Source organism: Scardinius erythrophthalmus (genome assembly GCF_964197995.2).
Source record: "Scardinius erythrophthalmus genome assembly, chromosome: 13".
Taxonomy (NCBI): domain Eukaryota; kingdom Metazoa; phylum Chordata; class Actinopteri; order Cypriniformes; family Leuciscidae; genus Scardinius; species Scardinius erythrophthalmus.
In genome coordinates, this window is record NC_138233.1 from 6,373,767 (window position 1) to 6,387,544 (window position 13,778).

The following is a 13,778-nucleotide window of genomic DNA, read 5'->3' on the forward strand; positions in this document are numbered from 1 at the left end:
TTAATTGATTGACATTGAACTTTTAATGTGTTTAATATGATAGTTTCGTCTTTACGTCAGTGAATAAATATGTTGATATATAATATACAGTATCGCTTATTTAACACAAATGAAGAAAAAAAAGAATACTATGCTAGTCAACTAGAGATGCCTTCTTTAGATACATCCGTCCTGCGAGATGTTTTAAACAATATCGGCCCAGGCGAAAAGTGGTGGCGACGTCCCACCCGCAAATTATGCCTACGCTTCTCGCTCTCTTACTTCTGAAACTAGTATAATGACACGCTCTTTAGCAAATTTAATGGCCAAATAAAGAGCATTGAGACTGTGATATTCAAAATGCTGCTAAATTGTATATTCTCAATATTATTGTGATTATTAAATATGTCAGCCATCCTTATTAGTAGTCCTATAAATGTAAGTTCTGGATATCCATTTTCACATTCATTTCTCCTCTATTTCACTGCTTCTTTCTCTTTCTCAGTCTCTCTCTCAGTTTGTCTCCTTTTTTTTTCCTGCGCTTCACGGCTGAGTCAGGCTCTCATTGATTTGGCATCAGAGAGGAGCATTTGTGCTCACAGAAAGTGCTGGGAGCGAGAGAGCGATTTAGAAGAGAGAAAAAGCAAGAGAAAATTGAGAGAGTACATGTTGGAGAGTGTCATGATGTTTTCTGGAGCAGCGTCGGGATGAACAGAGGCGAGAGTCATTATGAAAGGCCATGTTGTTTGGGGTTTGTGTACATGACACACAGCAATATATCACGGCTTCTGCTCTTCCCGTTTCATCTGTAGGTAATTAGGGAGATCGATGATGATGTTTGCGGACTCTTGAATATGTCTATTATAATGACAACCGTGCTTTACTACGAAGTCGTCACTGGTTTTAACAAAATCAGCTCTTACAAAAGTGAGTGTCACATTTCTGAAAAGAGATGAAACATCTTAATTAGTGGCCAAATCGATACAGCCGGCTGCATGAGGACTGTGGGAGTCAGTGAGGGATGAATTATTCTAATTCTCGGGAATACAAGGTGATTCAGGGATTTACATGAGGAATGACTCCATTAGCCACCCACAATATGAGCTAAATGGATCACTCACCAAAAATATCAATTCTGATAACATTATGAGAGAATCAGATCAAAATTAAAGCCATTTTTCACTGGGAATTCACTGGAGGGTAAGATTTCTTCAGTTTGGGGGTGTTTCTTACACAAAACGATCCAAGACTTCAGAAGACTTGGATTATAGATCACAAGATCATGCCTGATAACCCAGATTTGTTTTTTTGACGGTGTGAACAGGCAATATGACCAAAAATCTGATATTTTTAAGTGCAATCAATGATTGTCAGACTTAAAAAAGCCAGATTTACAGTCATATTTTTTGCTCACATCATGAAGCATTAAGCTTTTATTGAATTTATTTAAAAAAGTTAGTTTTTAATTCAATGAAACTTTTTGCTTTAAGTAAACCTATTAAAAATTAATAAAGAAAGAAAGGTCTGCACACAAAAATACTGATGTAAATTCGATCACAATCTGTTCTAGAGCAGTGGTTCTCAACTAGTTTGGCCATGGGACTCACATTTTAATTATTTAAAATACCTTCAAAAATGATTAAAAACTTTTATATTATGGTCAGGAGTAAAAAAAATAAGGTGGAGGAGTCATCTTACCCCATGTCACCCTACTTTTTGGTGATTTCATGATTTACTAATTGACAACATAACTATGATGTTGCATCCTTGTAATTTGACAGGACAGGAAAACTATTTTTTCGGAACAAGTTATGAAAATAACATTAGAATAAAGACAATGACATATAGCTAGACAACATCTCATCTGACCGTAGAATCAAAACAATGGTTTTTGTCAGGCACTAAACTGCGTCTACAGACAAGTCAACAGCTTTCACGAACATCTTTCAAAATAAAAGTCTCGCATCTGAAAAACAGAATTAAATTTGTGGTTGTTTCTTTGACTACTCACTACGCGATCACTTAAAACGGCCGTGCGACCCACCAATTGAGAAACACTGTTCTAGAGCTTTAAACATGCATGCAGTCCTTTCTTTATTATTCATTTTATTAATTGAACACACAATCAAAAAGGGTGTAGAGCGCTGTGTTTAAATTCACTTAATCTGTTATTGATTTAATAAATTACACACAAATTGTGTGCCTTTTGTCAGAAAAATGTGTAAATTAGCAAACTAGTACATCAGTACGGAGCCCTTAAAGGGACATAGTGTTGGGAAAAATATGAGATGGGAGGAAAAAATATATTTCAAAACTTTTGCATTGCCCAGAGAAACTGCATTCGCTCGCCAAGAACTCAAAGGTTTTGCGAGCGAACACAAAGTTTCTCAAAACATCTGCGAGAGAACGCAAGTGCGTTGACATTTAGTTTTTCCTCCTGTCTCATATTCTTTTATGTCCCTTTAGGGGCTCTGTTCATTAGTAGAAATAGCACCTTGTTTACCTCATGGTGTACAGCAGGGTGCCGTCATCTTGGATACGCAGCAGTTTGTTGGGCATGGTCATGTTGTGTGCGACAGATTTCTTCCCGTTGTGAAAGAATGTGTCTGGAGTCCAGATCTTACTGGCCATCAGGTTGTTCAAACGCAGAATGTTCATTGGTCCCTCGAACTTCAGCCGTTCATCCTTCCAGCTCTGCCTGAAGAACACGTCGATGGTGTACTCCTGCCAAAAGATGAAATCACAGCACAGTTTAGAATATACAAGGTTATGTTAGATGATTTTTGTCGCTAAGGGCTTGTACGGTGTTTTGTTTGTGATAATTGGATGCACAATACGCTCTTATACTGGTTGACTGGCAGTGAATTCGCTGTATACTCACAATTGTAACAAACCAATCAATCGGATGAGCTTATAAAAGTCTGCATCAGGGTTTGTGTTCCTCTTGAACTGCATGCAATTCAAATTCAAGCATTTTCTTGTCCACAAAAGACTTAGTGTCTGTAGTGTAACATTTTCTTTATCCACTTATTGTCGCAGTGGTGGATAAACACAGTTTGCCAAATGATTTGCAAATGGAGTTTACTGCATTTGAGACTCAAAGCCTGCTAAGGAGAGTCAATCGCTCAAACCTTTAACTAGGGCTGAGGATGATCAGATCCCACTCTCGGCTCCAAGAGAGACTTGTGCTGCCCAGAGATATCATTACAAGCTCATCACGGATGGTAAAACAGGGAAAACTTTTAAAATACTTTAAAGAAAGATTAGGAGTTGCTTTTGAAAAGGGGAAAAGGTGATGGAGTTCTAACTAACAACCAACAAGTTTCCAGTGACAAGCGGTTTGGCTACAGCAAACATGAAGCTGTGACGTAACAAAATCACAGCCAACCAGAACGTAGTTGATGTTTAATTTATTGCCATGTGGAGTGGAATTTTGCACCAATATAATTTCACAGTGGGCGGGGCTACAAAACACTTCAACACTATAAGCTGATCTGGCAGGTACAACTGTGATTATAGTTAACTAAAACCATAAAACATAAATAAGCATTAACTAAAAAAGTCAGCTCATTGCCAATGCAACATTTCTCATTTTAGTTTAACTTGACAGTTAACCACGTCAAATAAATTCATTCTTAAAGGCCACGTCTGTAGTACAATACTTAAGACAAACAAAATAAAAACTATATAGACATAAAAAAAACAATAAAACTGAGAAAAACATGCAACAAGACTTTAATTAAAATGAAAACAGAAAAATATATATATATATATGAATCAAATCTATAATAGTATCTCAATGACGCTAAAATAACACTGTTCTAGACTACAAGCAAATCTTGTCAGAACGCAGATCGAGACCAGAAACAATTCTAAACTGATGGCAGTTATTCAAAACACAATAGACCACAAAATACTTAAGGGACCATTATCACAGAAAGCATTTTTTAAAAGTTTAACTTCTTTTAACATAAGCAACGTTTTTTAGAATGACGTCATGTGAGACACGCTGCAAAAGACATGTCCGTAGCGCATGTTTGCATAGAAAAACAATGGAAAACCATGAAGATGCAAAAACACGTTCTGTGTGAACAGACTCTGAGACTATAAAGCAGATCTAGCAGTTAAAGCAATTCAAGAATAACAGAAATCGCAGACTGAAAACAGTTCTAAAATAAGTAAATGTAGAGTGGAAGTGGTTCTAGGCCCTGTTTACAACTGGTATTAAGATGCGTTTTGGTCATTTGGATAACAAGTAGACAAGGAAGACACATTCCCGTTCACCTGGTGTCTCTTTTGTCCACTTTAAACCACTTCTGTCCTGATTTCTTTGAGGGGAGGGTCTATGAGCAGGTAATTGTTTGGGTTTTTTCAGATCTTTCAATCTAATGGACGAAATAAGCTCATGCAATTTACATATGAACACGACCGGAGACGACAGAAAAGCACAACGAGAGCAGCAGCTTTAGCTTCTGCTCTGACAGCCACAAGATCAGCCGAACGCTGTGAGTGTTTGTTAGAAATCAGGAATGGTGAGAGAACATTGTGCTTGGTACATTTTTGTCTTCAAACCAAACTTGGGTCTTCAGCCGACAGTTTAAATCCCGTCTGGCTAGAGCTCTTCCCATAATGTTCACAGGTTAGGTCAGTGAGAGAGTAGGCGTCTTTTGTGGAACACATTCGACCACATGAGCGTTTACACTATGAAAGCAATCCGGTCGAATGCGTTTTCGACTACCTCGGAAGTGCTCAAAAGTGGACAAGCTCAAAACGTTTTAGACCCCGTATACACCTGTATTTAGTGTCATCCACTTGTGCTCCGATCAACCAAAACACATCTTAATACCAGGTGTAAACAGGGCAGACTCAAAATAACTCAAATATTAAATAGAATAAAAGCAGTTTAAAATGACAGCATTTCAAGAATAAAAGCAGCTTGACTGTAATCAGTTCCTGATTTAAAAGCAGTGCTAGACTAACTTAAATCAATTCTCCATTGAAAGTTCCAGACTGAAGTGCCCCACTGCAAGCGATTAGACAGAAGCACTGTGCCAGAAGTTTTATTACTGCTCCAACGGTGACTCCCGCCGCTGCAGATGCTGGTTTTGATGGATGTACAGCTCGTCCTCTGGCACGTCTCTCAGATCAGGACGTTTTGTCCAGTCAGCACTCTGAGATGGTTATGACGGTCTAATTTCAGTCAAGAGGCTTGTATTGTCCCGGCTGAGGAGGATTGATATGAACATCCATTAACAAGAGATGAACCACGAAACCCCAGCACCACGCGAACCCTGCACTCGCATTATTACAGATACTCCCACAACATACATGCACGCACACACACATATCACTGAGTAAGGGAAATAAAGATAAGTAGGTGGTGAGGTCAGGAATGAGTGTTTATGAGATTGCCTCACAGGTGCTGAGTATGCATTTACATTGTATTATTCATAGATGCATCATTTATGAGAGTGCGTGTGTGTACAATACTGTTTATTAGTTTGGGGTCTGTAATATTTTCTAATGTTTTTTGAAAGAAGTCTCTAATGCTCAGCCAGGCTGCATTTATTTGATCAAAAATACAGTAAAAACAGTGATATTGAGAAATATTCTTTCAATTTAGAATAGATGTTTTGTATTTTTAAATATTTTAAAAAGCTGAATTTTCAGCATCATTACTCCAGTCTTCAGTGTCACATGATCCTTCAGAAATCATTCTAATATGCTGATTTGCTGCTCAAGAAACATTAATAACATTAATTATTATTATCAATGTTGAAAACAGATGTTCTGCTTAATATTCTTGTGGTAACTGTAACATTTTTACATTTACAGGATTCTTTATGAATGGAAAGTTCAAAAGAACAGCATTTATTTGAAATAAAAATCTTTTGTAACATTATAAATGTCTTTCTTGTCACTTTTGATCAATTTAATGCATCCTTGCTGAATAAAGGGATTTTATTTTTGTTTATTACAAAAACCTCACTGACCCCAAACTTTTGAACGGTAATGTGTGTAAGGATTTGAATCATAAGAAATGAAACAATTCTGGTTCTTTAATAGTGATTCTTTAGTGATTTTAAGGAAGCTATTAGTCTTAAAGGGATAGTTCACCCAGAAATGAAAATTCTGTCATCATTTACTCTCCCTCAAGTTGTTCCAAACCTGTATGACTTTCTTTCTTCTGCTGAACACAAAGAAGATATTTTGAAGAAAGTCGGTAACCAAACGACTGATGGACCCCATTGACTTCCATAGCAGAAAAAAAAAAAAATACTATGGATGTCAATGGGGACCAGCAACTGTTTAATTACCAACCTTCTTTAAAATATCTTCTTTTGTGTTTAGCAGAAGAAAGAAAGTCATACAGGTTTGGAACAACTTGAGGGAGAGTAAATGAGGACAGAATTTTCATTTCTGGGTGAACTATCCCTTTAAGTGTGTAAACACAAAATAAAAACACAAAAACAATGCCATATATTACAACAAAACCTAGATTTCCGTTAAAAAAATAAAAATAAAATCACCAGCCATAAAGGATCAGAACAACATAGGTTGAGAAAACAATGAGCCAGTAACTCTTTCCCTGCCATTGACGGAAATTTCCGACATTTATGAGACAACGCTTCTACGCCAATGATGGAATTTTCCGGCTTTCCATGTTTTCACTGTTATATGCTGGGAGGCTGAAAGAGTACTGAATCTCCTGATCAAAACACATGCGAAGAAGATGCAAAAACGAGTGAATTTATCTCATATGAAAAATAAAGGACGCTTTAGGGGTGTTGATGGACTTGATCTACTCACTCTGTGTTTTGATCATCTCTCTGAATCCAGAAATATTTTTTGACAAAAATGCGATTTTCTGAGCAAATATATTTGTGTGTGTGTGTGTGTGTGTGTGTGTGTGTGTGTGTGTGTGTGTGTGTGTGTTTCTAGCAGTTTAAGAATAACAGGAGTTTTAAAATCACAACACTTGCAGACTGAAAGCAGGCCTAATGAAAGCTGTTCTTGACTAAAAAAATATGAATATAAATATATTTAATAATCTAAAAAATATATATAATAAAAAAAATCAAAGCAGCATCACTAGAAACCATTAGGTTTAAAAAAAAAATAAAAAATCAGTGATGGTGTTCTGGACTAAGAGTTCTAGTGCCAAAGCAATTATAGACAAAAGCACTGCGACACAATCCTGAAGTTTTATTACAGCTCAGGCACCATCAGAACACTGCAGTGACTGTAGCCAGATTCATTAAAGATGTGTTGTCTATTCATTGTCTTTGTATTATTTAGCAGTGCACAGTCTTCCTCTAAAGTCTAAACCCATTCAATTAAGACTCCAAACTCACAGCTCATGGAAAGCATCCATTGCTTTGCTGTGGCACTAATGAATCTACCACTGAGTATGTCTGTACAGTCTTCTATCCGCATCGGGAGAAAAATGCAGACGCCCAAGATCCCTTAAAGGTGCTGTATGTAATTTCTTTTGACTGAAGCATGAAGATACCATAATATGTTTGCAGAGATTTAGGAAACACACTATGTTCAAATACTTGTTTCTCTGAAAAACATGAATCATTTGAATCTTAAATGTTTCCAAACTCTTTAGTCTAAAACTCGTGACTTTGAGTGTGTGAGTGTATAAATAACAAATATGGGAAATGAAACTAGACAGATGTCTAGGTTTGAAAACTTGTGATTAACAATGAAGAAATCAAGAAAACAGTGTTGGATTCTACCTAGTAACAGAAGGGTTTGCCTATGAAGAACTAATCAAATTGTAGGGAAATAAATGTCATTTTCGCCATGCTCCTATTCTATAAAAACTGTTGTATTCCTTTTGCGGGGGGGATTCTCTCTGAAATTTGTCTGTACATTGGATGTGATTAATCGCGATTAATCTTTTGACAGCCCTAATATATATATATATATATATATATATATATATATATATATATATATATATATATATATATATATATATATATATATATATATATATATATATATATATATATTAGGGCTGTCAAAAGATTAATCGCGATTAATCACATCCAAAATAAAAGTTTGTGTTTAAATAATATATGTGTGTGTACTGTGTATAATTAAATTTGTATATATTAATACACACACATGCTTGTATATATTTAAGAAAAATGTGTAATTTATATATAAAAAAATTATATTTAAATTATATATACATATATACAGTATATGTATGCAAATATTTCTTAAATATATACATGCATGTGTGTGTATTTATATATACAAAATAATTATACAGAGTACACACACATATATTATGTAAACACAAACTTTTATTTTGGATGCGATTAATCGCGATTTTAATCTTTTGACAGCCCTAATATATATATATATATATATATATATATATATATATATATATATATATATATATATATATATATATATATATATATATATATATATATATATAAAGGATTCTCAACCTTAAATGTGGGTGCATTTGTAAGGGTAGCGTGGCAGCAGATATCAGTTTATCTGAATGTCGGCTGTCCTCGTCTCACCCCAGCTGTGTACAGAGGCTCCTGGGGCCGTAGGGCAGCCCAGGGGCCCAACAAATACTGCTTCATCTCTAACCCCTATATCCGCTTTCCTAGTTGTCTTTCCATCTCATTCGCCTCTTATTCCATACCATCTGCTCTGTGGCTCAGAGGCACACTGCATTAATAGACAGGATGACCTTCTGCGCTGTTGTGTGTATGTATGTGTGTGTGTGTGTGTGTGTATGTTTGTGCATCTTGGCTTTGCTTAGGCCAGATAAAGCAGCACCGGAGGCTCTGTGCAGGGCGGGTTTATCAGGATACAGAACCTCCCGTGTTCACCCTCATCCATCACGGCAGGACATCCCGCATGAGGATGATGTTGGTTTGAGATTCCCAGTGCTACCCACAAGTCATATCTGTCACCGCACCTGCTGACAGAAGCTAATGATTAAGAGAAGGAGGCATGATAGAAAAAGAGAGAGATTATGGATCCCAGAAGAAAGAGAAATCACAAATTAAATATCTTAACCCTATAAAGTCTACTGTATCATATTTGATACTCAAATTTATAAGGCCCCTAATGATCAACATAATCAAAACTTTGCTGAAAAACTTAGCAAGTAAAAGTACTTTAGTATAATTGTAAAAACATACCGTTGCAGGTCCTTTACAGATTTTTATAAAGTGAACATACGAATAACTATTATCGTTATTATTATTGTTAGTAATATTTCAAGATTCGATTTTCAAAATTTGCAACTAAGGTTTACTTGATTATCCATTAGGTGTGTAACGGTACATGTGTTCGTCCTGAACCATCACAGTACGGATATCATGGAGTATGGACGGCATACAGTCAGACGAAGAAAATAGACAGTCACAGGCGATCCACACTCCAATCCAGAAGGAGGCGTGCGCGGTAATGCCACGTTGTTCGCTAACCGCCACAACAGGAAAAAAAGCAGCAGAAGCGACTATCTATGCACCTACTGGGTGCTTCTCATTTCTAATTTGTACATCTGCTCACTACTGTGCAGGTCTGGTCCCGAAATCGCTACTGTGCAGACTCAAGCCCCAAGATGTAAGCGCCATATCGGGACACTGGCGGCTTCACTTCTCAGCAATGGAAGAGAGCGAAGGGGCGTCGTCCATATTTTTTTACAGTCTATGGTCTCAACTCCATTCCAGACATCCCAAGTCTCCCGGAAGTTCCGGGAGTCTCCCGCATATTGATAGCGGCTCCCTGATGCCCGCAAATCAGTTAAAATCTCCCGGAATGCAGAGAGAGGGAGCGAGAGACCTTGCGTGTGTGTGCTAGTGTGCGTGTGTGCCTCGGGATTTTATCTCTACTCTCGAACCGAATTAATCAGACCCCCCCCCCCCAACAGATTTCTCGAACCGAACTCGAACACTGCCAAAGACTCTATGTTGTGTCTATTGAAATATTTAGTAGAAGTACAGTAGATGTAGGAAAAGCATCTCAGACAATGTATACTTGAAAGAAAAATCTATAAAAAAATCAATTAACTCTCCAAAAGCAACCTTTAAACATTACCATTTTCCTCTGGGAATAGGAGGTTTACTGATGTCACCTGGAAAACCGTGATGTGCAGTTGACTCTGTGAATGCTATTTGTGTCACCCACAATTTAAACAGAATCACCCTGGTACTGCTCCACATATTCTAATAAACCCTGTCTAACCGAAGTCAACCTGACTGCAAACATGCTAATGCTCAGCAGCCACACCTCCCTGACCTCTTCAGCTCATTACCCATGAGTCTCTTCACTCAGCTGTTTACCTGAGTGTCACACGGTTCCCAACAGGGTCAGCTCTAATGATGAGGGTTAGCATGGCCACAGGGCATTGAGACAGAGAGAGAGAGAGAGAGAGAGAGAGAGAGAGAGAGAGAGAGAGAGAGAGAGAGAGAGAGAGAGAGAGAGAGAGAGGCATTCATTGTAAACCCACAGTGCAGAAAACTAAATCCACAGGCTTTTCTAAACAGCTCAAAGCTCTTGACAATAACAATATGACCTCTGACTTTAAGCGAAATTGCAAAACAACAAGCAAATGACATTGTCACTTGTTTACCAGCTATTTACAAACTAAAGAATCAAACTTTTACATGTTTGAGAGTACGCTGCACTCCAGTGCTGGGCCAGTACTGCATCGTCCTGTAAGTGAAAACACTAAAAAGAGAACTTGATTCGCTCAGAAATCTGCGTCTCAGACAGCATGTGAAAACTGAATTAAGCTCTCTTTCAGGTCCTCTTGTGCTTGAACAGACATATTCAAACAAAATTGTCAAAATGCCCATCTTGGCAAGTATCCTTATATACATAGTCAGTTATGTCTTAAGTGAACGTAAAAAATGGAGAAAGAAATGCATGTGTATCTGTATATTGGATCCGTGCAGGTCTTAAAGTGACAGTAGCCTAATATTCCTGCTGCTGTCTGTGTTTTTTATTTTAATCGAACAACAAAAGACAAAGAAAAATGACTCCCTGCTCTTGACTAAATAACATTTGTAACTTTAATAAAGATTAATCTAGTTGTTTCATGGATGATAAAAAATATATATGGTCAGTACATTTTCTTTACTCTCTGACCAGTGGAAGGTGTGGGAAAATGTTTGTTTTAGGCCCTGGCAACAACTGTGCATGCCATGATGAAAAATGCATTATTCACATGGAAAAGAAACATCGGAATACTCTAAAGGGGAAAGAAATACAACTTTCAGTCAATTTATTTAATTAAAACTAACAAATTATAATTAAAACTAAAATTATAATTCAAATACAATGTAATGATCAATGAATTTTATCAATACATTTTTGCCATGAATGAAATATACACTATCGTTCAAAGGTTTTTTCATATTTTTTTGAAAGACGTCTCTTCTGCTCACCAAAAATGTTTCAAATTATTTAAAATATCAAAAATACAGCAAAGAAAACAACAAATATTATTAAATTTAAAAGTTATTTTTTATTTGAGTATGTTTTAAAATGTAATTTATTCCTGTGATCAAAGATTGCGTCATTTATGCATCATTATTTAAGTGTCACATGATCCTTCAGAAATCATTCTAATATGCTGATTTGTTGCTCAAGAAACATTATGATTATTGTTACTATCAATGTTGAAAACAGTTGTGCAGTTTAATATTTTTATGGACACTGCGATGCATTTTTTTCAGGATTCTTTGATGAACACAAAGTTAAAAAAAACATTGTTTATTGAAATATAAATATGTTCTTTAAAACTTACAGTGGGGGAAATAAGTATAGAACACGTCATCATTTTTCTCAGTATTTCCAAAGGTGCTATTGACATGAAATTTTCACCAGATGTAGGTAACAACCCAAGTAAGCCATACATACAAAGAAACAAACAAAAATAAGTTCAGAAATTAAAGTTATGTGTAATAATGTGAAATGACACAGGGAAAAAGTATTAAACACACAAGAAAGGGAGGCGCAAAAAGGCATGGAAAGCCAAGACAACTGCTGAAAACTTGGAAATTAATAACAGCTGGTTCAGTCCCAAATGATGGCCTACAAAAAGGTCTCATTGCCAAGGTGTCACACAAGACACATCTCATGATGGGTAAAAGCAAAGAGCTGTCTCAAGACCTTCGCAACCTAATTGTTGCAAAACATAATGATGGCATTGGTTTTAGGCACCAGTCTAAGCTTCTGAATGGGCCAGTGAACACTTTTGGGGCCATAATACGGAAGTGGAAAGACAATAATTTCACCATAAATTTGCCTCGACCAGTGCTCCTCGGAAGATTTCTGATAGAGGAGTGAAAAGAATAATCAGAAGAGTTGTCCAAGAGCCAAGGATCACTTGTGGAGAGCTGCCTTCTTGGATGAACTTTTTCACTGAACTTGTAGTGAATTTTGGAAATGCCTTGTCTGGAATGGACTTTGCATTAAAATTCTGTCCAGGTAAGCAGGTCACTAGGTTTTGGAGCAGAGCTGACATTGACACTGATATGTGTATTAGCATGTTGAATTCACAGAGAAAGCGTGATACGGAGAACAGCTATGATTCAGTGAGGCAAAATGAGTTCTTTTAAATAATTGATAGTGCAAAGATTTGTGAGCAGAATGAGGAAGGACTGTTAGTACATAGAGAGGGAATCTATTTCAAAAGACGAGGAGAGAAAAAAATGACCGTCAAATGTCAGAGCACTTGAAAAGAAAAAAGCGAGAAGGATGGAGGATGATAAGCTCTGGGAAATGTGGAGAGCCAAAGAAATGGAACAATTTGTCTTTGAAAATGAAAAAAAAAAATATATATCAAAGACTTCGACATGCTCTCCCTCCTGTGAGACAAGGTCAGCATGCTAATGTGTGAAGGCAGAGTACAGACGTCGCTATACAATGGATAATGCCATGCATTGTATGATTCAACACAGAAGAGCACCTACTGTATGGTGGTTCATTGACTCTGAACAACTCAAGAGCGGAGGGTGAGGGAAAAGAAGGAAGAGTGGATGAGCAGAAGGAGAAGCAGACAGAAAGTGAGAGATAGAGGAATGGAAAGAGGAACAGCAGTATTCTTTCTTGGGTCTGAGGAGCAGAAGGTGTAGCATCTGGGTGTAATCTCATAGACACAGGAGATTTGAGGGTTGAGACGCTCACACTGAGACACTGGTGAGTGGACACATGGACGAACAGCACACACACAAATGTCCCATGGTTACCATAGTTTCCAACAAAATATCACAGTTACTGCCGTCCTTAAAACAAGGAATTCAACAAAATGAGATAGCAAGCAATTTACACAGGTTGACAGAGAAGTCCTAAATTCCGAAGAAATGTCTTTGTAAATACATTTAAAAAAATGAATTTAATGATTCTAAAAATGTAAAGTGGTTTAATCATCAAGTAAAAAGTAAAAAAAAAAAAAAAAAAAAAGATTTTGTACTCTTTATCTTTATCCGTGCACCTGCTCGCGCAGACATCACATCTATGAGTTAGACAGATGTCAGTCGCCGAGCACCACAACCGAAACATCAGCCACCTTTAACAGTTCCTCCTGAACCAAAACAACCAGCTTATGCTGCGTTCACACCATAACTGTAATTTGGAAGAGATAGAAACCTGTGATATTACACGGTTTGTGACTCGAATTTATGTGTTTCAATGGCAAAACTATCAATGGCGAAATGAATCTGCAGCAGTCAGGTGATACAGGTCAGAGCTCTTTAAGTTATGTTCTTTATTTTTGTAATGTTATGTGCTTTGAGACACAA

General features: G+C 36.9%; 1 protein-coding gene across 1 annotated transcript in view; it reads right to left on the reverse strand.

Annotated features, from left to right (window-relative positions):
* gabra2b (gamma-aminobutyric acid type A receptor subunit alpha2b) overlaps positions 1–13,778 on the reverse strand; it is a gene marked incomplete at its 5' end in the record, with an annotated part of 85,237 nt that overhangs the window by 43,742 nt on the left and 27,717 nt on the right. The window contains one exon of the mRNA XM_081382708.1: positions 2,483–2,703. Within this exon, the coding sequence (XP_081238834.1) occupies positions 2,483–2,703 (221 nt within the window). The remainder of the gene's footprint in view (positions 1–2,482; positions 2,704–13,778) is intronic.